This window comes from Lytechinus pictus, chromosome 14, assembly GCF_037042905.1.
Source record: "Lytechinus pictus isolate F3 Inbred chromosome 14, Lp3.0, whole genome shotgun sequence".
Taxonomy (NCBI): Eukaryota; Metazoa; Echinodermata; class Echinoidea; order Temnopleuroida; family Toxopneustidae; genus Lytechinus; species Lytechinus pictus.
The window spans coordinates 1,434,256-1,461,571 of NC_087258.1; the positions used below are offsets into that span (position 1 = coordinate 1,434,256).

At 34.1% G+C, this 27,316-nt stretch overlaps 1 protein-coding gene across 2 annotated transcripts; it reads right to left on the reverse strand.

Annotated features, from left to right (window-relative positions):
* LOC129276798 (N-acetylneuraminate lyase-like) lies at nucleotides 1-26,336 on the reverse strand. 2 transcript variants are annotated; one of them, XM_064109787.1, is made up of 13 exons: nucleotides 25,882-26,336; nucleotides 18,595-18,731; nucleotides 16,768-16,835; nucleotides 15,638-15,708; nucleotides 13,061-13,148; nucleotides 11,985-12,042; nucleotides 8,253-8,328; nucleotides 7,395-7,490; nucleotides 6,114-6,265; nucleotides 5,437-5,483; nucleotides 4,315-4,399; nucleotides 3,391-3,430; nucleotides 1-2,693 (listed from the first exon to the last, which is right to left on the reverse strand). In XM_064109787.1, exons 2-13 carry the CDS (start codon nucleotides 18,610-18,612, stop codon nucleotides 2,542-2,544), a joined length of 951 nt encoding a protein of 316 aa, XP_063965857.1. In that variant the 5' UTR covers nucleotides 18,613-18,731; nucleotides 25,882-26,336; the 3' UTR covers nucleotides 1-2,541. The 2 variants fall into 2 exon arrangements, with proteins under 2 accessions (XP_063965857.1, XP_054769176.2); XM_054913201.2 differs by lacking the exon at nucleotides 25,882-26,336 and adding an exon at nucleotides 22,471-22,541 and having other exon boundaries at nucleotides 1,494-2,693.
* Nucleotides 26,337-27,316: the final 980 nt, after the last annotated feature.

A 27,316-nucleotide genomic window follows, 5' to 3' on the forward strand; every position in this document is an offset into this window, starting at 1 on the left:
GAATTATACAATATTTCATTTTTTTACAAATATGACCATTAGAACCAACTTGACTGAATCATAAAATGTTAAAATAATGGAAATTCCAAATGTTCAGGGAGCAATAAGACTTTGTTTCATATGACAATGAGGAGAAAATAAGAATATTTCATATAATAAAATACAAAGGAAATAATAAGTGACGTCATCAGTCCCCTCATTTGCATACTGACCAGGATGACGATGTGCATATAACTGTTTTGAGAAATTAAACAAAACTTTAAAATGTCATGACTTTCTTATTTTACATCCGATTTTGATGAAATTTTCAGTGTTATGCTTGTTGGATTTTCCTCTTTTTATTCAAATAAACTTCATGTTGGGGCGGACTTGTCCTTTAAAAATGTCTAAATATTGGTCATACATGTACATGTAGCATGGATTAAGGTTATATACATGTACATAAAACAGTAAACAGGGCAAGTGAGGACTACATACTTGTAGGCTTTGTAGCAGTAAATATTTTTCGCTCAGTAATACGAAATAGCTCTTCATTCAAAATTGATATACAATACAAATGATCCATAAAAATGCAGACTGAGTAAAAATGAACACTTCCAATTCAACCTCATATTGTGCCTTTAGCTCAAAAAAATAAAAAATGATACTTCTCTATTCTTATAGAAATAGAGCGATTCTATTAATTCTATAACTTGAGGCTAAGAGAAATTAAACTGACGTTTTTCAGTCAATCATATTATAATAAACATTACATTATATGCCTTAAAGGCATGTATCCTAAATCAATATTTTTAGACAACCTTGCAAATTTTATACAATTCTAGTTAAGAATTAGTTCATTCCCTCTTAATGTCAAGTAAAGTGATCCCATACCATACTCTTGAGCTTTTAATTTCTTTCAGTGTACACCTAAGTCTTCTGCTCTGATTCTGGGCCCTGTCTTACAAAGAGTTACAATTGATCCAATCAATCACAACTATGGACGGCCAGCAACGTCAACATCCATTATGCACGTTTGTTCAAAATATTTCCTAGCTACATGTATGATGTATATTCATGCATTCATTGTTTTCTTGAAAACTCACTGTGCTTCTCTTTGTTTACAAAGGACATTGTGCAAATTTCCTCTAGAAAAAATTATGACACTGATCGATTTCCATAGAGTTACGATTGATCCGATCAATCGCAACTATGGACGGCCAGCAACATCAACATGTATTATGCATGTTTGTTCAAAATATTTCCTAGCTATGATGCATATTCATGAATTCATTGTTTTCTTAAAAATTCACTGAGCTTCTCTTTGTTTACAAAGGACATTGTGCCAATCTCCTCTAAAAAATTATGGCACTGATGGATTTCCTTAGAGTTACGATTGATCCAATCAATCGTAACTCTTTGTAATACGGGGCCCAGATCTCGTTGCGAACATAAATTTTCATGCTTTTGAGCATTAATTAGTGTTCCTGTAATTTTAATTTTGTATTTTTCTTACTTTAATCTTCACAAATGAAAGAAAATAAATTAAATCCAATATCTTGATTTCATCTCCTGTATATTGAACATGAAAATAAAATTCATATTTTGTTCAAAATAGAAACCTGAGAATAGAAATATTCCAAAAAAAATAATTTTGCCCAATTGATCATGGGCCAACCAGCAACTATCATTAAGAACACAATGGGTGCTTGATGGGTTGCATTATTATTAATATTTCATCTATTATCATAAGGATAATTATTTCTATTCCTAAAACTTGTTATGATTACATTTACTGTGGTGCTTATAAAGTTAGTGAACCCCAACAGAAAGTTAACATATTCAAAGTGTTCAAGTTCTGCCATCTGTTAGATATTTAATTGTGAAGTCAGGTGATAAAATATACATGTAACATTCAATAAAGTTTGCTCTTCTAGACTTGCTGAACATTGAAGTGTTGTTATCTGTACATTCAACACTCGGTAAGAAGGAATGCATTTTCTGGTGGGGTTCACTAACTGTTTAGCAACACTGTAACCCCTGAGTTTTATGGTTAGTCAACATAATAAACCTTTAAATATACATTTGTTTTTACAGCAATACCATGACTACATTCATTAGCTTTGAAAAACATTTACCACTTACCACTCTCTAGAACAAGATTGAATTGTTTCTTCAGAATCTGAGGTATTTTTAGCCCAAGAACAGGCCACTAGTTGCACGTAAAGCTTGCATAACTTACAAACAGCTTATGAAATGACCCTTGGTCTATACTGGATGCAATAAGATCATTTCATAATAGTTCACGTTCCCTGTGGGAGGGGTCATGACAAAGAAACAGGTGGGCCTATCATTGGTCCCATAAGATTGTGTTCTTCACTGAATATTTTAGGAAGCTGGTCAAACTGGATCCAATCAAAGAAACCCTCGGCATCAAGATTCTGTCGTATGGGTTCATGATCCTACATGTACTGGGAGTAGTTGTGACGCGGGGAAAGGGCGGGGCCCATCTCTGGTCATAACAGATTGAGTTGCTCTTTTGAATGTTTTAGGAAACCGGTCTTACTGGATCCAGTCAAAGAAACCTTCTGCTTCAAGATCTTTGCGTATAAGCTCACGTTCCTCTGGTGAGGGGTTATGAAGAGGGGAACGGGCGGGGCCCATCTCTGGTCCTACCAGTGACATGATGGCCTTGTTCACACCGGCATGACCACCTGCACAAACAATATGAAAAGATGGATAAGAGAGTAAAACAAATATAATTCTTTGCTTTACAATCATTTTAATAATAATAATAATAACAATGCACCTCGGAATAGATTGTTTCTAGATAGATGGTGCGATACAAATGCCTATTATTATCGTTACTATTATTAATACTCAAAACAAGTACAGGGTGCCATTTCTAAAATAATTGTTATGATAGCGACTCTTGCTGGAATGACAAGTTTCATTGGAAGATCCCATCAAGAAGCATCAATTACACTGTTGTCATGGTAGTCAACATTCCAGCAAGGGTGGCTATCATATCAACTCTTTATGAAATTGGGCCCTGGTGGAATCATAGTATGATACAAATTAGATCGTTTAGACTTTTGACGGTACAATTATTTATTACACTGAACATTAGTTCATGAGTAAAGCTCTGACATTGAAATGTATGCTGGACAGCGCAAACAATAATGGCTTAATCCCAAACAACATCCTTCAAAACCAAGAGTTATACATGTATATGTGAAACACAGCCAAAATCACCAAAGTCACCATAATTGCTATTTCAGCTTTAGAGCTCTCCTGAAAGTTCAGATTTCCAATGATATATGAGCCATTCCAATTAAATCTGGTATCATCAATTTGTAATCTAAATTGGATGTCCCATGAAATGTCAAGACAGACTAAACTAAGACTTACCGTATTTCTTAAGTACAGCCACAAGTGCTTGAATTCGGAACTGGATGTAACATAGGAAAGAAAAAAAATACATTTATGTAAACAAAAAATCTGCATGCAAAGAAAAAGAATGTTTAATAGAACAGTATGCAATTTCCTTTCTAACTCATGGAGAAAACTAGTCGTAGATGAATATTATGAGCATTCTGGAACTTTAGGGATAAATATTTTCATTCATTTTTAATGAAAAACTAATTTGAATTTAGAAAGGACTATAGCTATCAAACATTAGAAAATTTTTGCTCTTCTATTCTGCTTATGCAGCATTTTATATTACATGTACATTTCAAATTTCAAGTTTACATATAAAAATCTAAGGGCACAGAAAAATGGGAGCCTAGCTGAGTCAGGATAATATACATGTACTTGTAGGAGCGTCATGAGTACCTGACAAGGTCAACAGGTGCACAATAGTAGACAAATAATGCACATGCATGCAGGGCCAATGTGCGAGAAGAGCCAATGGATATACCGCACCGAGGTCCGCAGGACCGAGTGCGGTATATCCATTTGGCGAGTCGAGCACAGAGTTCATTATTTAGGTCCTCTATGCACAAGAATGCGTGCATTGTTTGTTTTATACAACTCCCCTCCTCCCCCATGTTACTGAGTTGCCCTGAATGCTATTTGATCTAAATTCTAGATAATTCCAGACCTCGCACTATCCTGCACTCTGACGTCAGAGTGCAGGATAGTACTTTTGGTATGACATAGAGAGCAGGATAGTGCATTTTGGATGCAATTGTGCAATTCGCTGAATATCATGTGATTCGATTTGGACCAATCAGATTACAGAACATTCTTGGGAGTTGTATAAAAATAAACAGTACCCTATAAGATATCATTATTATCTTTTACCTAAAGTTCAATCTAGTAGATACTTACTTGTTCTTTTCTTGCAACGGTCATATCACCATCATTAAAGGCAGTAAATAATCTATTGGCCACTCTGCCTAGATAGTTGTAAGTACTATCGATGAAGATTAAAAAAAAAGATAATGAGAAGGTTGAATGAGTTGTTTCTCCTTTCCTATCCCCATTGATGTTCAACAACAAAATTTGTTTGCTTTATTTTCTCCTGCACTCATGAATGATATATTAATATCAATAATAAATGGAGCACTGTAGTGAAATGAATATAATAAAAAAATATATATTAAGATGCTACAAAAAGATAGTGAAATAGATAAATAAAAATATATTAAAATGCAACAAAAAAGATAGTAACATGTACATATTAATTCATTCAACATTATAGGTGAGATGACAGGGAGATGTGTAAAGCCCGGCTCACACTTTGCAATTCGTTCAAAGAAATTGTAATAACATTTGATATGAACATTCCACCAATAAAATCTTAGCAATCAGAGTTCAGATTTGTGGTAGGACTACTGAAATCGAAATTCAGTCTGTAGTTCTAGCCTCCTTGTAGGAATAAAAACAAATTCAATTCCAAATCATGTTGACATCATCATCGACTGCAACTTGAAGGCAATTTATGCTGAACTTCAAATGAAATAATCTTACTCCTTAGAACTTTCACATTTAATGCAAAATGCAATTTATTAAAGAATCGTGTCGCAACGAATCGCATAGTGTGAGCCGGGCTTGAGAGAGAGGGGAATGAAAGAGAGAGGAATGAAGGTTTAGAAGGTAGAAAGGAGAGGGAAGGGAGAGTGGGAGAGGAGAGGCGAGACGGGAGATGGGAGGAGAAATGAAAGTACAGGAGAGAGAGGACAGAACAGAAAAAAAGATGGGGAGAGAAAAGTTACAGGGATGAAGGAGGAATAGCAAGAACAGGAGATAAGATCGGGGGAGGAGAATTTCTAGAAGCAAATGAAAAGTTTGGAGATGGGGAGGGGGTAAAGCAAAAAGAATTAGGGGAGGAAAGGGGGTACCAGAAACAATAAGTTAGGAAAGATGGGGGGATAGCCAGAATCAAAAGTAATCTTTGAGAGAATACAGGAGAATTAGAAAGATTTAATTGATGGCAAGTAGAATTCTTACCTTCCAATGAATGCCTCAACACCCACTGATATTCCTGGCAAGAGTTGCTGCTCAAAGAAAAATAAAAACCAAAGGTCATTTTAATATTAGCATTTTGCCTCCGACTAGCATTTTGCCTCCGACGAGGATTCTGCTAGGATCGAAAGCTTAGGCCCCTTTTGACTTTCTAATATCAGCTGTTTGTAAACTTACACATAATCTTACAAAATGACTGGAAAATTCTTAGGCTTACAATATAGGTGGTAAATCACTAAATATTAAAATATGTTATATTAAAAAAAATTGCAATAAAAGATAAAAGATTCTGAAATCCTTTAATCTGATTGTTATAGACATTGCGTATTTGTTATTATTACAAGTCAGTCACTCAGATTCTCATTCATTTCAATTCTCATGAGCTAACAGTGAAATAGGATACTCTTGGAATAAATCTCTTGCTGTTAACTAGCATTTAAAAGGAAAGATTATTTCTTGAAAATCATTTAGGGTTGTAATATCAAGAAATGAATTATGGATATCAAGAAATAATTGTAGGATTAAATAATAAAATGGCTCAGCAGGCATGTGTTGCCATATTGGTGCTTATAGTCATTGAAGCCTTTAATAGAAATTGAGCAAGGGCAGTAATAAGAACTGGGACTGTCAGAAACTTGATATGTAACATTTATCCTGATTACCTCGTCACACCCGTACATAAATTGGCAAGAGTCGGCATGGAGAGCGTAACATCGTCCATATTGGAACAGGTCTGTGGATGAATACTTCATACCACATAGGGTCGGTATTCGGTTGGATGAGAAAATTTCTTTCACAAGACTCTCCATAGTAACTAAAATTTTAAAAAATGAAATGAAAAATAGATTTTTTCATAACTATTTCCTTGTGGTAGAGAATATACATATTGAGTCATTGTTCCTGAATTCCATACATGTACATGTATTATTAACAAAGACAAGATAATTTAAAAGAAACAATACACTTTCATATTTTAGTCTTGATTAATATCACTAATCAAATGAGTGACATCTCAATGATGTGTACAAAATACATAAAAAATCATTGGATTAGCTTGGACAAGAACTAATTTTCTCCCTTCTGGAACAAACTCTAGCGCTTAATACATCGGAACAATATCTCCAAGCACTTTACAGATACATGTATATTAGTACCTCCATCTGGCTTGCTTGCATACAATGCATGCGGTTTCTCTACTCCTTGCCAAAAAAAATTTGGAAAGAACTTCCAGTCTCAAGTATTAGAGATACTACATTCCCTTTCACATCCTACAGGGTATCCATTTTACAATGAGATTATTCGGAAATGCATAGCATCAAAAGAATTAAAACTCATAGGGTGGTATTGTAATAGCCATGATTTAGTTTAATTTACACCATATTTTTATAGACTGCAAGTTGACATGATAATCCATCAACCACTAATCCTTCAACAAAAAGTTGTCAAAAAATGATAATGCAGTGAAACAAGTAAAATACAAAGAAACAAAATATTTAATGAACTATACATGCTATATTATCTTTGCCACGAGTATGGAAGAAGTATTATGAAACCTAGAAATGTGGTCTAAAATTCGAGTTTATACTTGGGTTAAATATGGGTTTATTTTAATCAGAATACACGTACCATCCGTAACGTTTATTGCAATCTTTCCCATGGCAGGACTGAGCTTCCCTATGGCCCATTGATTGCTGACTTATGTAATTCCGATAAGCTTTATACAGGTTCAACCAGGTACAAGTAGACTACAGGTTTAACAACATTATTATTATAGGTCAAATCTGGTCACTTCGATCATCGCTGAAGAAGGCAGCAGTTAGCAGCTGAGAATTTCGAGGTAATTCTTTGAATTTTCTTTGTGTTGTGAATAAAAGTTTAAATTTTACTTATTTTCAACCAACACAGATGAACTTTATACATGATCGTAACATTATTCAACTTACACGCATCACTGCCGACCATGGTTGGATTGTGGTAATAAAAGAAAGGAGTTTTAGGAGCAGAAGCAGCTACCTGCTCCAAGAAATTCACCATACCCTCTGAAAAACAAAGAAAAAAAAAAGAATGAATATTCTGAATGAAAGAAAGTGAAATGCTTTAACAGATATCTTAAACAGGAGGTGTGTCTTGTCCATGGTATTTTATGCACAGCTAAAATAATTTTCAAGAAAATCGCATTTTTAGCATTGATACTATACATGTATATGGCATATTTCATAAAAGAATCACAATTGTAGAATGCCATAAAATATCAATGATGTTAATTATTTGAGGCATTCTACTTTTACCAATTGTGATTCTTGTATTTTTTAGATGACAAATGGACCAATTTTCTATTTTATTGATATTATTCATACATGTATGTACAATGTACCTGCCTGCAGACATCTCATTATTATATAAAAACTTTGTAAAGATGTATTTCTTTGATCTTTTGTAATTCGTATATTGTTTGATGGATTATCCATGTAGTATATTGAACACTCCAATGTACATGTATGAAAATGAATAGAAAACATTTTGTTTTTGCCAATTTGAGGAGCAATAGCAGATTAACTTTGTCTTCATGAAACAAAAAAACACAATTTGAAAATGCAAATTGTCAGCTTTTTGTTGAAATCTTGCCCTTTTTAATGTATGAAAATAAATAAAATAAATCATATTGACAATTATTGCCAAATTGAAGAGCAAAATCAGATTACTGTAAGTGTTACCAATTTGAAGGGTAAAAGCAGATCAATTCTGTTCTCATGAAAACTGTGTATCTCTATGAGTTCTTGCAGTCAGCCTACATTACCTACCTATACTAGAGGGTTTGAAGAATATAGGAGGTAGGGTTGATATGGCACTGGCCCCATGTTCTTCTGCATGCCTTCCCTTAAAAAACAAAGAGAAATTAAAAGATACATGTAGACATCAGAAGTAATGTCACTAGAGTGCTTAGAAACATAACGCATTAAGTACTACATGTATATAAAGGTTCATAATATAGTATTTATTGTCCAAAAGTGGAAATTTGCATTTTTACATGTTTTGAACATACAAAACATGGCATAGAAAATGAACGCATTTTTTACAGAAACATTTAGAAAATCACGATATACATGTATACGAATATACATGTGCATAGCATAACACTTGGTTAATTACATTGACATTAAAATTTAAAATTGAAATTGAAATGGAAATTTGAACTGAAACTAATATTGGAAATTGAAATGAAATTGAAATTCATTGTTAAAATCAGTAGGCCTACTACATGTATATAAATCTACTATAAAAAAAGTATATACATGTACATGTAAATGAAATTATTAATAAAATAGTGATAAAAAAAAAAGGTTTTGGACTTTATTTGGTCATGATAACTAGTGAAAAGTGGTAGAAACTGTCTAAAGATTAAAAATATATTATTATCATAATGGATATAATAGTAAATGTATGTTGTAAGATTAGGGAGTCACCAAAATACTTCAGCAATTTCATTTTCCTTTGAGTCACATGTTGATGTACATCACACAGAAAGGCAATAATGGGATAACGTGTAAAACATGAACATATGGCCTGATCAGTTTAGCTATTTAAAGGACACGTCCATCCCAACCAAAAGTTGACTTGAATAAAACGGGAAAAAATCCAACAAGCATAACACTGAAAATTTCATCAAAATCGGATATAAATAAGAAAGTTATGACATTTCAAAGTTTCGCTTAATTTCACAAAACATTATATTCACATCCTGGTCAGTATGCAAATGAGGGGACTGATGACATCACTCACTCACTATTTCTTTTGTATTTTATTATTTGAAATATAAAACATTCAAATTTTTTCCCTGTTGTTCTATGAAACAAAGTTTTATTCCTCCTTGAACATGTGGTATTACCATTGTTTTAACATTTTATGGTAATGTCAAGTTGGTCCTTATTGTCAAATCTGCAAAAATTGAAATATTGTATAATTCACACAATAAAAAACAAAAGAAATAGTGAGTGAGTGACATCATCGACTCTCTCACTTGCATGTCACTGAGTTGTGCATATAACTGTTCTATGAAAAATAAGCGAAACTTTAAATTGTCGCAACTTTCTTATTTTACATCCGATTTTGATGAAATTTTCAGCGTTATGCTTGTTTGATTTTTCTCTATTGATTATAATCAACATTTTTATGGGGTGGACTTGACCTTTAAATAATTGCCATATATTTGAACGTTAGTGTATCTGAAGAGTGATATATCACCCAAGCAATTAGGCAGATCAATAGTAACAAAGAGTCAACAAGCTTTGGTAACTACCAATGGCAACAACCATACACCATTTTCATGCACTCCAATGTACTTCACATAACATGGAATCACTTATGTTTTTTGCCCCCCCCCCCTCGACACATCCCTCGTTCCCACAAGCAGTCATAAAAACATGGGCATCAACTTGTGATATACATATACATTGTATCATTGTATTGTGGTTTAATGCACACATCCTATTCTGTTCTATTCCATAATGATGAAATGTGTACAAGAACCTTCTATACAATAACATATTGACAATGCGGCTGGCCTTGAGTGCAATATTGTGCATTTGATTAATCAGTCAGACGGCAGGTCCCAAGAAAGTGGCTTCTTTCATCCAAGTGATATTCATGACTTGAGATGTTTTGCATATTTAATGAGCTTGATGCGGACCTAAACACCTCTTTTCATTCGGTCATTGCTGCTCTAATTGTGCATCGAATTTCATGAATTTGGTATCATTGTAAACAAGAAGAATAATTCTTTCAGGTCATGTGTTTGAATTTATTCAAAGATTTTGTAATATAGATTAAATATGCTACAAAATAATTATTTTCACCTGACAAAAGCTGCTATTTTCACACTTTATTTTTGTTTGAGCCCAAATGATTTTCAGATCATGATAAAGCTGAATATGTATGCTTTAAAATGATATAGGTTTCAAAATAAGAATTGGTTTAATCGGGTCAAGATCACACTTTTCATTTGCCAAGTACAATGTACATAAAGCAGCTTGAAAACAAGAATACTGCACTCTGATTGGTCAAAGAGACCACACACTGGCAAAAATCTCAACGGTTCCAGTGCCTGGGTTCATGGGAAGGTCACACTTCCCATGTGGTAATCTCCTCAAATACCCCGCGCCTGTTGTTCTGTGAACCTTATCCAGCCAATCAGAACTCTGGATTTCATGCAAGTACAAAATTTCAGAAATCTCATCTTGTACCTTGGTGGGAAAAGTGTGATCTTGACCCGATTAAAAGGTGCCGCATATCAAGAGTGGCATTGTGAGAAAGTACAGAAGTTCAGCTTTATGGTGATATAGATATCATTGAGGCTCAAAATAAAACGTTTTGCACAATTTGCAAAAGAAAACAGAGGAAGAAAATTCAGTTTTGACGCACATTTTCAGGCCAGAAATTTACTTATTTAACAAAATATTGTATACAAAATAAATGACCAATATGAAAGAGTAACATTTGCTCTATCTGATGGTGCAATAATATTTCATTTAACTTGAGGTTAAAACAGGTAAATTCTTAGAGAAAGAAAATCTCACGAATCACGAGATTTTGCAAGGAGGAGGATTCAGCCACGAGATGATTTGGATGAATCTGGCCTTTTTGCTCATTAGCATAGGGACCTGCGGTCTGACTGTAATACACTCATGTGCATTTCATTCAATACTTGTATTCTACACAATGGCATTCACGAGAGAGGGACTGTATTATAATAGGGGTTTTGTAATATTGTTGGCTTTGATGAATGAGGTTCATGATGTATATTGTATGCAATAGAATCATATTATCTTGGCATGAGGTTAGTGCATGGTATTGTCAAAGGAACAAATATCCAGGTAAAGAATACATCAAGCTAATGCAGGAATAAGCATGCAGAATAATGCATGTTGGCCCTGTTGTATAGCATATAATAACTATGCTGTATTAATATCTGTAGATGAATAAATGATAACAATAATTACACTTGCTTAATACATTATAGCACCTAACACTCAATTTATCATTTATCTCTAAGTGGTCTACAGTAATGCAGTATAATTACCCTAGCTTTAGCAGAGCAGCTGTTACATGTTCAAGAGTTTCAAGGGATAAATTCAAACCACGTACCCATTTACCTCAGCTGGGTTGAGTGCAGCTACATCATGGATCAATTTCTAACTGAAGGAAATTAAGCCATGGATGGGATTTGAACCCTTGACCCTCTGTTTCAAAATCTGGAGCTAATCCACTGGTCCAAACTGCTCCACACAGCGCTCTTAAATCAACTGCATCTTTATTTATTTAGAATTTTAGATCGAGCATGTTCACATTCAATGGTTTACATCTACAATGCATCTCTAAAACAGGTTTCCTTTTTCTTTAATGCACTGTATACTAAGGCTATAATAGTATATGAGTTCGATATTATTGTAAATTGCACGTTTCATCAAGCTGGTCACGTTTGGATTGCCTATTGATTCAAGAATCAAAGCCTTGAACTTTTGATAATCAATACTCACTAATTCCCGAGTGTCCTTCAAGTTTGCAGCTCCAACATGGACAATAACTGTCTGAAATCTGTGTCAAATTATGAACAATAGAAACGCAATAGAAAAAATAAACAAACAAGGATGACTATTAAAGTGCATTGCCTGCCAGGGTATTTAATGGAGGGGGGGGGCATGGGCAAAAGATGGCCTATTATAGTGACATCATCATGGTGCTCAAATTCTACCCCAGCACATAAATGTACATTACATGTTACACAATGTCTACAGTACCATCCCAGGAATTCTAATAATTCAATTTTTAAGAGTGGCTGAAGAATGAATTAATGTTGTATAATAGTCAGGTTACACAAAAACAGAGAGGTATGATATTCAATCCGCGTGAGATGAATCGGTACGCAACAGGACTAATTCCCTGAATGCATCGATCAAGCGCTGGAAGCAGCAGCTTGAGCCAAAGCCAGAGTAATGTATAGTGTAATTGAATGGGCAACAATTATTGATAAATTATGTTATACTATGATGTAGGATACAATCACTGCCCATTTGAGAACTACCAAAACAAACTAAGGTCATAAGTTATTATCAGGCCAAAAATTTATGTCAGTTCTGTTAGTTTGGAGAATGCTTACTCCCATGAATACAGAATGCTTCATTACTAATTTTCTCCATAAATGTGGGAGACTATTAAAAAAATGCATTAAAAAGGTAGAAAAAAAAACATATTTACAAGCCTATGTGAGGCTGTAAGTTATAAAAAAAACACTTTGGACTTCCAATTTAGTTGATTCTTTCTTCAACCTTCTACAGTTGATTTCCAGTGTAATAATGTGAGCTTGTTATTTTTTGTTTGAATTGTGTGTCCATGTACGTTCAGGGTGTGAGGCAGCTAGTGTGTGCTTCTCTAGGAGACAATAGAAAGATTTGTTTAAAACTAATAAACAAAACAGACGAAACATCTTGGTCCAGAGATACATTGTAAATCTCTTTGTATGTAATAACAACAATAATAATGGTAATGTCTTAATATTGAGCACACACACCATTCAAAGACACTCATGGCGCTAGCCCAGTGTAGTGCGACATACCTTGTCTTTCCTAGAGCTATCCATTTTTCAGCTGCTGCCTTTCTCTCCTGTACTGTCATGGAGATGCCTTCACCCGTAGTCCCATTAACTGCAATACAAGTTATAAATAAATAAGTGTTACACAGTTTCTATTATCATGGATAGTTCTTTATTTTGAAATCAAAGAAATATTTCATAAAAAGACCCATCAGAAACAAGAAAGAGTGCAAATACTGTAAAAACACGAAAATAATATTATGGTATTCTAACACTATTCAATGTTCTGAAAGGACCCCACTCTTGCATGTTGATTAACCAAGGAGATTGAAAATAACACAAAATAATGTACATGCACATATTTTAACATTTACCAGAATGTACAGTATCTAAAACTACATGTAACACCATATATTTATTCAACATTGGTATAGAATGCTTCTAAAGGCAACTTGTAAAAAGTCTGTGCCATGTCCTTTTTTTAGCAGGAATCTTGCTATAAAATGACGATTCTATGGCCCTTATACTGAAGTCCGGTTTAGTTCAAACTCTGGTCTAAAATTGTTGGTTAACTATGGATAGCAAATTGAGACACAAATCTCAAACAGTAGGGGAGACCGAGGTTAGTTGGAACGTGGGGTAAGTTGAAACATTGTAATTTTCTTTAACGTCTTTAAATAAATTTTTGCAATACTGCCCTCAATTTATTTTCATTATCAACAGCCATCCACCCTATTACAGACAACACATGCCCAACAAGCCTGGTGACTTTTTGTTTTTTGACCTTCTGAGTAATTTTTTTCTCTTTCAGAAATGTTTTATTATTTTTTGAGAAGTTAATAGATCAAGTTGGCCACTTTGGGGGTTTGATAGACACTTGTACCAGGCTACAAAATAAGGTTATTAATATGCCATGGTAATCGAAGTCCCATTTTTGTGCTGTAAGCTTATAAATGTCAAATGGGCCTCCGGGGTTAGTTGGAACAAAATTGAAGGGTCTAGTTGGAACATGTTCCAACTTACCCCAAACATAATTATGAATAAAAATATATAAAGTATTTCACACTCTTCTGAACATGTATTGTATACCATGCTTGTTTTGTTTATCAGTTAGGTCTGAGTGTGCATTTAAGGCTTATTGCAGGCCCCTAATGCAATATTAACCCTTATCAAACTGGGGGGGGGGGTCAATTTGAGCCCCCCCTCGAGAAAATTGGTCACTACGCCGTCACGCGAATTTTTTGTTACTACACTGCTCACTGACTTTTTACTTTCAAGTCTTGCGCATCATTTGAGACCAAATTTGCGATGCCTGTTTGCGCGATTTCGAAATTACGCAACATTTTGTACGTGCATGTCGGACCCAAAGTTGCTCAAAAACGTGATTCCATGTACAAGGTCAATGCAAATTGTGTTTTTCAACCAAAAGTCATAAATGTATGATTATTTTTTTACTTTTGTTGGTTCAAATAGATTTATTTTATGCTATTTATGATCACAAAAGAGTCCCGCAAAGTTCATCGGAAAAAACAAAGGTTCGAAAAAACAATTTATACAAATAAAAAGAAAAAAAAATACCTAAGAAATTATATATTTTTGCAATTTTTGGTGGATATTTGTTATAAATATGAAAATTGATACTCTCACCAAAAAATAGCTACTAGCTTGATAAATAGAGTTAAAGGCAAAAACATTAAAAAAACAAATTTAGGGCAAATTTTACATGCTTATTTGCATAATGAATAATTAATTAAAAGATATAAACAATTACTTTTTGTCTTGTAAATTTGATGCAGAAGTACATGACATTGCTGATAGTACACTAATTGCATGTAAAATCAAACGCACCCAAATATGCGGAATTCTACCACAGTCTGCTTGCGTAAGTGGCTGTATAATAGAAAACATAAAGTTCAACAAATCCACACTTCAAATATTTTGAACTTGAAAAAATAAAGCAAATAGGCTAAAACCATGCAGTACAGTTTGAAGTAGTTTTAGTATAATTCTTAATTGACCAGCATGCAGTGTTCCAACTTACCCCATACCATGTTCTAACTTACCCCGTATTGGGGTAAGTTGGAACGTTTGCGATGGTCTTGTTCAAGGTGGATTTTTTTTCAGTAACCATAATAGAGTTTAAAATTTTATGGGGTGCATTTGAAGCCCTTAGATATACAATGTACATGTATGCTTCAAGCTGATATACATATATTGATTGTTTCTCGAATAAAATCTATTTGGATTTTACAGCCATTTTTGTCAAAAATGTTCCAACTAACCCCGGTCTCCCCTACAGGTTTGCTTTATCAACTGTTTTGACCTTCAAATCATTCTTAACTCTCTGGGATGGATAAAATAAGGTAGTTGTCTTCACCATTAAAGACTTAGGAAATAAATTGGTAAACTTAAGATGAATAATACATGACAATTTTTTTTAACTTTTGGCTCCCCATAACTTTAGCACCACGGTCTAAGTTAAACTACAAGCCTATGCAATTCTAAAGTAAAGTTTTCCTGCGTTCCCCATTGTATTGTCTATGTTGAATGTGATGGTTTATAATGTAGCTTAACACCAATGCTTGTAAAGTACTAACTTACCAAACACATTATTAACACCACCTGCAGCTATCTTATCTGCATATTCTTCCATGATATCAAAGTTAATCTCCCTTTGAAAATAAAAAAGAAAACAAAGAAAACATAGTAGGAAAGAATCTAAAATAAGAAATGAGATCACTTCATTTTGTGTGCTGTCACCTAAGTCCGCATATGTGGATGTCACATGACTTATCCAGCCAATCAGAGACATGTACATGTACCCTGGAAGGCACCCTGCATATGGCACCTTTTAAGGCCTGCTTTTACGAACTTTGCTCATTCTCCTGAAGACAACAAGAACGTCGAGTTTGGGTGGTCCTTTTCAGGACCAACAATTGCCCAAGAAAGATGCATGAGAGCTACCATGAAACCTACATACACTGTACTACACTAGATCACTTCATATACAAAAGTTATTTAGACAAACAATTATCATGCAAAAGATGAAAAAAAAATAGTCTCATTTTCAAAACATTAATTTATAACTTTCAAGTACATGTATAATTAAACTTTTTGATTTTCCTCCATTCATGTAAAGGTTTTATTTCCCTTTAAAGTCAAAAGATTAAACGCTTTAAAATCAAAAAGATTTAACGAGTATAGATTTTACAGTGTAATTGCCATTTGGTTTAAATCTGTATGGCCTATTTCCTGTTTGGCCTCACCCCGCATGGCCTTCATCCAGTTCATCTTCAACCAGTTTGTCTATTAAAATGCCATTTGGCATATTTAGTTTAATGACTTCATCTAAACATCACTATTAAGTCTATTTGAGTATGTAGATGAACTATTCATGATCCAAATGTTCATTTTTAAAGTGCAAAATATTCGTTAGAAAAGTGGAAATTAGACCTTCTGGGCATTTGATTGATTTATCGATTGATTGATTGACTGATTCATTTAGTTAGTAATTCATTTATTTATCAATTTATTCATTTATTTATCTATTTATTCATTTATTTATTCATTTATTTATCTATTTATTCATTTATTAATCTATCTATCTATTCATTTATTGAACTATTTATCTATTCATTTATTTATCTATTTATTCATTTATATATCTATTTATTCATTTATTTGTCTATTTATTCATTTATCTACAAGTGGATAAATCTTAAAATTCTTACCCATCCTGCTTGAATGGAGTGAAAGGAGCTGCTATCGGTCCTTTAAGCCGAAGCTGGCTGATTCTTCCCTATAAAAATATACAACAAAAGATAATAGCATCACGTGAATATCATCAAATTACCACACAAGGTGAAAAAGATAACAGGCAGGATGATTGTAAAAATATTGAATATCTATTAATAATTCTCTCAATAAACTGTGACCTCTATACAGTACACACATGGCTGCATTACATTGAAAACCCTCTTCATCCAAACATGTTTTACAGAGACACTTAATTCAAATCAAGCCACATTATGTCAGTCATAAAACAAGAGCTCTCAAAATGCAAACATAAAGCATTGAAACAAGTGTATTAGAAAGCAAATTCCACAGTACCATGAATGGAAAACCCAACAGAGATATCTAACTCAAGATTCGACTATGAGCCTACTTCAGACATGTACTGTATTGCACAAACTCAAAGTCGACCTACAGTGTAGATTGATTCCTGGGTCAAACTCGCAGTAGGTGGGCTTGAAAAGGAAAAAAATTGATTGAATGCTATCTCGAAGTAACCTGATTCATGTTTGAAAATTTGTGATTATGTCTGTGCGATCATAGCTTTAAAAAGAGATTATGGTGCATATCATGACAAATTTGACACCATTCTGATATCACCCAGAGTAGAATGAGATTTATGATCAGCATGTTCATGTTAGTAAATGTACTGCCATGGAAAATTGCCTTATGATACAGTTATCATCGGACGCACCACTATGTGGCATTGTGAGTCTCGATGTGAAGTGCCAAGCCAGAGTTGGAGGGTTGACTGGAGAGATGGTCTTTTTAATAGAATTTGGGACTCCATGCAAGGATCATGAGCAGCTCTTTATTCAATTCAAGAGGAATGATGTGCATGATCAAACAAACCAAACATGCAGAACGGCTGACCATAAATCAAAGAAATCTAAAGCCAGGCTTTCATATATAAGTACTGTATAGGAATCATCAATTTTCTTCTTACGGGTAATCCAATAATCTGCTTCATTATTGTTAGGAAGGCTATAAGAAGAAAATTTGATTTTCGTCTGATTCTCCTAATCCTATGGACAATAATACAATGGTGCTAATATGGTTGGGTCCATTCACGAGTGAACAATAATTTTAAGGAAGTCTTTGAAAAAGGGTTGGAAAAAAATTATAGGGGTGTAAACTCAGAATTGTAACTTTTTTAGCTTTTTCTGAATTTATTTGTTGTTTGTGTATTCTTGTCTGAGTTACATGTATCTAGAACATTTTGGCCCATATTCTGAAGTCTGGTTTAGCTATATAGGCCATGGTCTAACTCTGTGTTAAAACTATGGGAATCCAAAACATTCTAAATTGCATAAAATAAACATATGTTCCTATATTGGCTCGTTTCTCACGTTTCAATGATAAAGACAAACTATTTCCGTATTCCAGTCAGTTAATATGAATAATTTGAGTGCAAAATGAGTTGGAAAAATGAACTTATACTCCGGGCTTATACTGTTAGAGATACATGTACCTGTCACAATTTACTATTCATATTCAAACCACAACTGTAGACCAGATATTAAATTAAAACAAAATTCAGAATACTGGCCATTATCTTTCTATTAAGTATTACTCACAGTTCAAGTCTGAAACTTTGAGTGTACCGATATTAAGAAATTATTTCATACACCCATGGATCATCATAATGTTATACTGCAACATTAGATCTGGTAGATATTCGCATAAAATCAGATACTATGATAATCAAAAGGTACCAAAATGTATGAATACATATCAATAATAAAGTAATTCTAGTCTGTACTTACGTTTCCATTGGAGGACATGATGTCTTTGGCAAACTTTTCTTTCAGGTACCAAAATGAAAACTGTGGTGTGGTAATTAACTCAATCTCCCTCAGACCATCAATAGTTTCTACTGCTACCAGCACGCACAGATAAATACCTGCATGGATGAGAAGATCAGCCGATAGATCTAAATTACAATTCTAATCAAATAAGGTGGTTTCAAACCGCCTCGATCATAAGAATCCCCGTTAAATTACGAGAACTTTTTAAGGCTAAAAAATACCCATAAATTATTCTTGCATTCACGCCGCCCTGAAACATACCTTTCGGGATAAGTTCCTGAAGTTACGAGCATGCGCAGTATGGTCTGATATGCAAGCGAGGCGCGACATTCAAAATCACTAGCTCAGCAGCCACCCAACACGCTGGGCCAAAAGTTCCCGTAAATAGCTTTCACATTGCCAAAATACCTGCGACCTTGGAAAAATCCCCACGAAACTTCTCGTAATTTCGCCAAGTACCTACTATTTAGCGGGTATTTTCTTTCGGGGAAATTACGCGTAGTTTGCTCTCAAATTACCAAAATACCTGGAACTGCCGAACTTCGGGGCGGTCTGAAACCACCTAGTGATATGGCATTGAATTTCGTACAGCATGAGCGACCGTGATAAAAGAGCGCACAAAAGGCAGGAATCCAACAAAAGATTCCAGTCAATGAGCCATATATATGAAAAGATGGCCTCAAATGAGGTGTGCAAGCAATTTCTGTAGATTTTGGAGTGTTTGTTTTTGAAGCATCAGTCCACTATCGAGTGAACAAAATCTGTTTGTAGAGTAATAGTGAGAGAGTGAAAAGTGATTGGAACTGCCATTGTTCATTATCCCTCACAATTAAAGGTCAAATCCACCCCAGAAAAATGTTGATTTGAATAAATAAGAGAAAAATCAAACTAGCATAACACTGAAAATTTCATCAAAATCGGATGTAAAATAAGATAGTTATGACATTTTAAAATTTCGCTTAATTTTCACAAAACAGTGATATGCATGCAAATGAGATGGTCGATGATGTCCCTCACTCACTAGACCTCTACATGTATGTCTTTTGTTTTCTATTGTTTTAATTATACAATATTTTATTTTTTACAGATTTGACAGTGAGGACCAACATGACTGAACCATATAGTATCAAACAATGCTAAATTCACATGTTCATGGAAGAATTAATCGTTGTTTCACACTTGACAATGAAGAGAAAATCAGAATATTTCATATTATAAAATACAAAAAGAAATAGTAAGTGGATGACGTCATCAGTCTCCTCATTTGCATACCGACCATGGATGTGCATAACTGTTTTGTGAAATTAAGCGAAACTTTAGAAATGTCATAACTTTCTTATTTTACATCCGATTTTGACAAAATGTTCAGTGTTATGCTTGTTGGATTTTTCTCTTGTTACTCAAATCAACTTTTTGTTGGGGGAGGACTTGTCCTTTAAGGGAAAAAAGTATATTGCCTTCAGTATTGCTGTATCTAATTAATCAGCCTTTAAATATTTTTAAAGGGAAGTTGCATGCACCCAGACAGTAAGTAGGTTTTAATAAAAACAGAAAATTGAGATTTATAGTGAACCTAGGTTTTGATGAAAATCTGTTAATCAATGAAAAACGGAATTTCTAAAGTTTCGATTTTGTGAAGTCAGATGAGCAGATCCTCTGTATGATGTATGATAAATATTTTGGCAATTTAAAAAAAGGGGAAAGTGATTTTATTTTGGTGGTTGATGAATAATTTTAGCGCATCTTCTATTTTAATAGATCATGTTTAATTAAAAGAATAATTTATGGAATTTATATTTTATGATATATGGGCAATTTTTTTACACAGTCATAAATAAATATCTTGATATTCTTTGATGGATCAAACTTTCATAGATATTTTCTAATATTGTCTGCGTTTATCAAAGCCAATAAATTTATTATTATCAAGGTGAACTAGCCCTTTAATGGCTGTTTCTAAACTATGCCACACAAAACCGATTAACATACCCTTTGTGCTCTTTACCAATCAGATACAAGGATTTTAGTTTTAAACAGAAATATCATTTGTGAGGGTTAGGTTTGGGCTGAATTACTTTCTTCAATTACAATTACACAATTGAATAAATTAGGCCTATGTTCATTTACAATTACTTTTCAATTAAATTACTTTTTTTTTTCAATTACAATTACCAATTACGTTTGTCAGTTACAATTTCAATTACTTTATATAAAAGTCATAAAAAATCAAATCAATTTGTAATCTGTATGTATTTTAGCACAACATATTTCACATAACTCTAAGTTACACAGAAACTGAAAAGATGAAGGTTTTTGTTAAAGAGCATGGATTCTGCCTATTACACACTCTTTCATGCTACATGTATTAAGCAGTTGAAATGAAAAAGGGTATGAAATTAAATCATAAATTATGTAAGTTTATTGTAGAGTAATAATAATTGAATGTAATTAAAAATAATTGACAGTAATTCATGTCAATTACATACTATTGAACACTTTCCCTTTCAAAATTTCAATGACAACAATTACTCAAAAACGTAATTAATTACGTAATTAATCAATTACCTTGTAATTGAGCCCAACCCTGGTGAGGGTATAAAATAACCTAATTATTAAAATAATCATGAAGCTTTATGATTATCCTCTGATCACTATTTAGTTTGCAGGGAAGAATCTAGATTTAGTTTGCTCATGAATAATTAAAGTGGTCTGAATTCTCAGACTAAATGTACATCTGCACTATTTTAGGATTGACTGCATTATGTGACACATTTATTGACACCCAACTTTTGAACTGTTGATTTGTCTTAATATCCAGGTTTATTGAGTGTTAATTAGGTACATGCTGGGCTTATCAAAGCCCCATCCTCCATTTTAATGCTGTTAAAAATACCAACATGTAGATCTAGCAAACAGCTTTAATACATTGTAGTTCTAATACACACTAATACTACTACTACTACTACTAATAATAATGATGATGATGATGATGATGATGATGATGATAATAACAATAACTATAATAATAATAATAATAATAATGATATATTGATATTGATAATAATCAATCATAGCTACATTTAAGACAAAACTGATTAAAAAGAATGGTTTCAGAGCTTTGATTCAAAGAACGCCTATCAATAAGCTTCATGACAGATTGTTTACAAAAGATAATGAAGCACATGCATGTATATTTATCAGTAAATTCTCAATAACATCAGGTTGGATATCAACCAAATATACGGTATACCGTACGGTATTAATAAGTCATAAAATTTGAGCATGGACATGTAAGTTTCCAAGTGCTTTCACAATAACATAATAAAACCACACAGATAATTTTTAAAAAATCATCTTAAGACCATGACCTCAACTGTCAAAGTTATTTGGTTTTGTATATTCGTAAACCAAACGCAAATCCAATAAAAGATGCATAATTTCTGCATTTCTGAGCACTTGTCAATACATTGTTCATGCTGAGATTCGACCTGTAACATGGAAGTTTTTACGGCAATGAGCCCTTTTATCATTTCTGGCACCTACATGTGACGGTGGGTGGGTGGATCTCGGCAAAGTTTTAAACAAGAAAAACCATGATGACCTACAGGTACATGTACAATTAGGGCTACAATTGACATGTGAACTTTGAAGTGTACATTCTAAGATTAGTAGATAAAGAACCCATAAACTTGCAGGTACATGTACCATTGTTTCCAACTTTGTAGTGGAAGGTGTTCTATAGCGATATCAAGACCAATGTCACATTTTCAATACTTTGGCAATACAAATTCTAGGCCTGACAAGAACTTCAGTATTAAGTTGTTGTCAACTAACTTCGTCTTCCATCGAAAGCCCTTGGCATTATTCACATGATCTTCAATTTAGTCATACTTCCTCCTTCACCTAAAAAGTAATGGCAAATTGGCATATTTAGTAAAAGGGCAAGGTTAAACAGGTGTGACATTGAGCTACCATATTAAACAAAAGCTATTTAAAAACTTTAGACAATTGACAGTAGAGATTGAATATTGAAGACTATCACACTTTAATTATACACAGAGAAAGAGACAATATATCCAAAGATTGTTTCAGAATCCCTAAAGATAAGGCTAACAGTATAGTCATTCAAGTATTTTTAAATCCATGGAAGAAATTAGCCTTATAATGTACTCTTGATTTGGTAAAGGTATTCAGTGGTCAATGAATAAATTCTGTTGTTACAGTATACATGTAGTTAGAAGACACACAAAGCAAAACAAGAAGCCCCAAGTCATTGTTTTTGGAGTAATAAAGTAATAAATACAGTACAAGGGTGTTTATCATGACTTTCTTAATGGGTAATTTAGTTAAGAATAATTGGTAATTTCCTCATCCACTTCATGTTAGTTTTTATAATAACAAATAAGATCTATGATCAGAATATGCTCACCCTCGGAAAATGTGTTCACACCCACTCAATCAAAACAAAAAACAAAACAAAGAATCAAGATGTCTAATAAAGATGAAGGGATATGGAGGTGGGTTTGGAAGTTTGTGTAAGGAAGAAAGATAATCCATATTATGCACGCATGGAGGACATGAAAAATTAGACATCCCCATGACATGATACGAGTACACAATCAATTTACCAATAGACTGAGTCAATGGGAAGGGGGAAAGTACAGACTGGAGCGGGGTTTTTCATGAAATCTCCAGTCGAAATAGACTGCTTTACACGTCACTACCAACCAACAAAATGATAATTTGTCAATGAAATAAAAACCGAAATGTAGAAATTTATTTGTGAACATTCTAGATCTATACCGCCACTTGCAGATTAGGCTCCTGTGCACTTCAAATTACTGCATCACAGTAGCGTACGCAGTGTTTTTTAAAGGGGCTCCAGCTGAATGAACGAATGAAATGTTGACAAGCAAAAAAAAAAGTCTTCACCACCAATTTTCGTTTCCTACCCCAAAAAATTGACAAGCAAAAAAAAAAAATCATTTTAGGGGGAGGGGGTTTGGGTATCAAGAAAATTTAAGGGGGGAGGGTTTGAACTCCTGTAACCGTCATTACATGGTCCAAGTCACTCATTCTATGAACAAGGGTTTTGATATAACCTTGTTCATTGTTACTACTCCCTGTGTGGTGAAATAAGGTTGGTAATGTTTGGCTTATTTTCTCTTTTTCTTTGGGACAAATACTTCATTTTTTGACACTGTCAAAGTGTCAGTTTCCATTACAGCTATTCATCATATAACTTGGCTCTTACGTAAATTTGATTCTTTAAATTATTTTTTCTTAATTAAAAATAGAGATTGAAAAATGATCCTGTGTGGATACGAGTTGATAAATTACCAACTGCACAATAATTATGCACAGTCTACCCCCCTTGTCTGCGCAGACGCATATCTGCGCTGCGCTATTCTAGTAAATACTAAAAGAAGATGTATGATGGGGGGACCTAAAGCTATGCACTTTGTTTTCAAACAATAAAAACTATCCCAATTTTAATATTTCAACAAATATCTTTCACTAATCTGTGGCAAACATTCTAAAGATCATTAACCAAGAAGAAAATATCGCAAAACTCACTAATACGAAAATCCCGCCATGTTTTCCGAACACCTCTTGATTTCGCCACCCAATGTAGAAGGGGTCCTAAAGCTACGCACTCGATTTATCATGCAAAAAAATAGTATTTCCTGTGCCTCAATTTCTAAAATATATTCATATTATTATATAGGAAAAAATGAAATTTAAGCGAATATAACTCCAAAATTCCAAACAGTTGTTGGTTTCTCTGCATTTAGAGATTTACTGCAGCCTCTGTAGAAAAAATTGAATAGGAATCGTTCGTCACTCTGCAGTCACAGTTCCACACACAGAGTGCGCATTTGCCATAAAAACTGTATGCGCGATGAGTGGTGCGTAGCTTTAGGACCCACGCAGCTTTAGGACCCCCTGCCTGCCTGCCATACGCAACAAACACAAACTTTACACATGCAATACATGGAGTTCATAAGTTCATAATTAAGTTAATGAGTTCATTTTATTTGTCTTTCAAGTATTCAACTTTGAGTTTAAATACATGACAAACATACAAGTGTGTATGAAACAATAAGCAGAGTACATGATAAAACATACAGGTATGCATAAAACAGAGTATGCAGAAAACATTGTTTTTAAATACATTATACAGCTTAAGACAGAAAAGAAATAATTTTAAAGGAAGACAAGGAGACCTAAGTGAAGCAATGCTTGTAAATTAAGGTTCCTCATTACGAATTCAAAGAACATTGGATAAACAACACAGAAATGGCAATATAATAATTAATATGATAACTAAAGAGAGAGGCAGGGAGAGAAGAGGGACACATTTATGTACAAAAGGGACAAAAAAGGGGACATGAGGACAGAGACCAGCCAGGCCCGGGAAAGACAGATATTCATCATAAAATCAGATTAAAAATGGTGGAAAATAATTTTTGGTCATTTCTTGTGACGGCCTCAAAATGCAGCTTTTCTCATCAAAATCCTCGAATTGTGTGCAAAGTGAATGGGTACGGTACGCAGACTACTCATGGATCACCATTTTTTTTGTTCAATCTGAAAATTTCTTTCAAATTTTCACGAGATATTTGCATGGCATACTAAGTAACTCAGTCATAATGATGTAAGGTCTAGGGAACATTATCAGCTGAAAGATTTTGTAAAATAAAAAGAAATTCATGTTAATATCTTAAATCAAATCGTTAGGTGTGCACACTTACAATTGGGGACCATCTATCTAGCCCAGGGGCCGATTGCACGAAAGGGTCTTTCCAAGGACCGTCTTTCGTGTCGCCCATCTTTTATGATACGCCATGTGAAACGCATTTCAAATAAATTATCTGCAAATAGGCCTATATTTTATTTGTTCGTTGAAATAAACAAAATATTTGTTTATAAAACGATCTGATATCTCATGTAATCGTATAAAATTTGATTTAAAAGCAAGCTTACGAATTTTATTTGTTTATCATAGATTTCAGAAACACCCCGCTTATAGCGCATCATAAAAGATGGGCGACACGAAAGACGGTCCTTGGAAAGACCCTTTCGTGCAATCGGCCCCAGGAAGATCCGGCGCACCGCGGGCCGGAGCTCCTGCCTGGGTTAGGGACCATCATCATACAGTTAAACTGAAAAACAAAAACTAACGACTATAATTATAAACGTTAGACAGTTCCTTATAATAAGATTCAAGTAGAACTACCATACCTTAGATCTGTTTGACTGTTTTGGCGCTGGCCGAACTCAAAACTCTCCCTCCTTCTGCGCTGCATGAACGATAGAGAGAATGATGATGCCTGTCAAGTCACGTCACGAGACAGTCTCTGGTACTTGGTCATGGGATCAGCTCCACTAGTACCGTACCGGTACCTCGCTCGCGCTAGGCAGCCGGGCCTCAAGCCGAGGCCTCGCACCCTCGTACCCCGGCTCCCGATCAGAAATAACAAGTGTGTCGTACCTGCGAACAGCTGATTCTTTGTTTACAAAATAATATTGATAGTCTTTTCACCGTACCGTACCAGTGACATGCTAATGAAACCTTAGCCTTAGGGAATAATATTGTCAGATAACAAGATTAGTCGTTAAAATAACAACAGTCAAAATGATTTTGTTTTATCAAATATTTTGTACCATTCTTTACCGGTATCTCTCTTTCACTTGTTAAATTCAGGCATAGAGGGGGAAGTTCACCCTGAAGCAAGGCCCTATATAAACAAGGTTGCGACAACAGGGGTCAAAGGTCAAATTTGAAGGATCTCGAATAGTTCCAACCGGGCCTTTTTGTCGACTGCTACCATTGGAAATGCGTGCAAAATTTTGAATCATTTTTTATAATTATATCGGAAATCGACGTTAGAAATTCATTTTTACACTGCCCATCCATATCAATATATTAGCGACCACCTAAATTTATCAAATTTGTACAATCTTATAACAAAATCCGTGAAATATCGTTGATTTGAAAAATGGCAACCGAGTTCGTCGCAAGCCGCAAATGCTCACTGCTGCTGGTAGCGAGCGGGACGCTGCACTAATTTTCCCCGGAACTGTCGGGCTGGATGTAAGGTTCTGCTGGCCCCCCACGGGTCGTTTGGAGAGCGAGAGGTGAGTATGTACCGGAATGTCATGTGGTGCCATAAATACTAGTTTCAAGTCCTAAATTCTTATTGTAGATTTTGCGCCGTTGTAAATTTAGCTGAATTTGATTTTTTTTACCAGAGCACTCAAAAACATGAATGATTATTTTGAGCATATCTTTGTGCTTGTCTTTACGACTTTAGTTTGAGTTTGACTGAGTGGGCCCTTATTCCTTAATTTATTTATTTTTTATTTTATTTCTGATATTTAACATGTTTAAATAGGCCACAGGGCGGCACATATCATCAACTTGGTTGTTTTCCATGTGGCCCTATTAACAAAAAGTACAGCAAAAAATGTTACTAGATCTATTAATAATACCAAATAGATCTAACTCTAGATCTACATGCAGTGAGTTGAAATAAACATGACAAAATGTACAGGCAAAAAATGTATGCAAACATGTTATAAGAAAGATTATTGGTATCCTTAATTGGGAATTATGTTTATTTAATATTAAAATCAACTATGACAATTTGAATCAAGCTTGTGAATTTAGATTTTG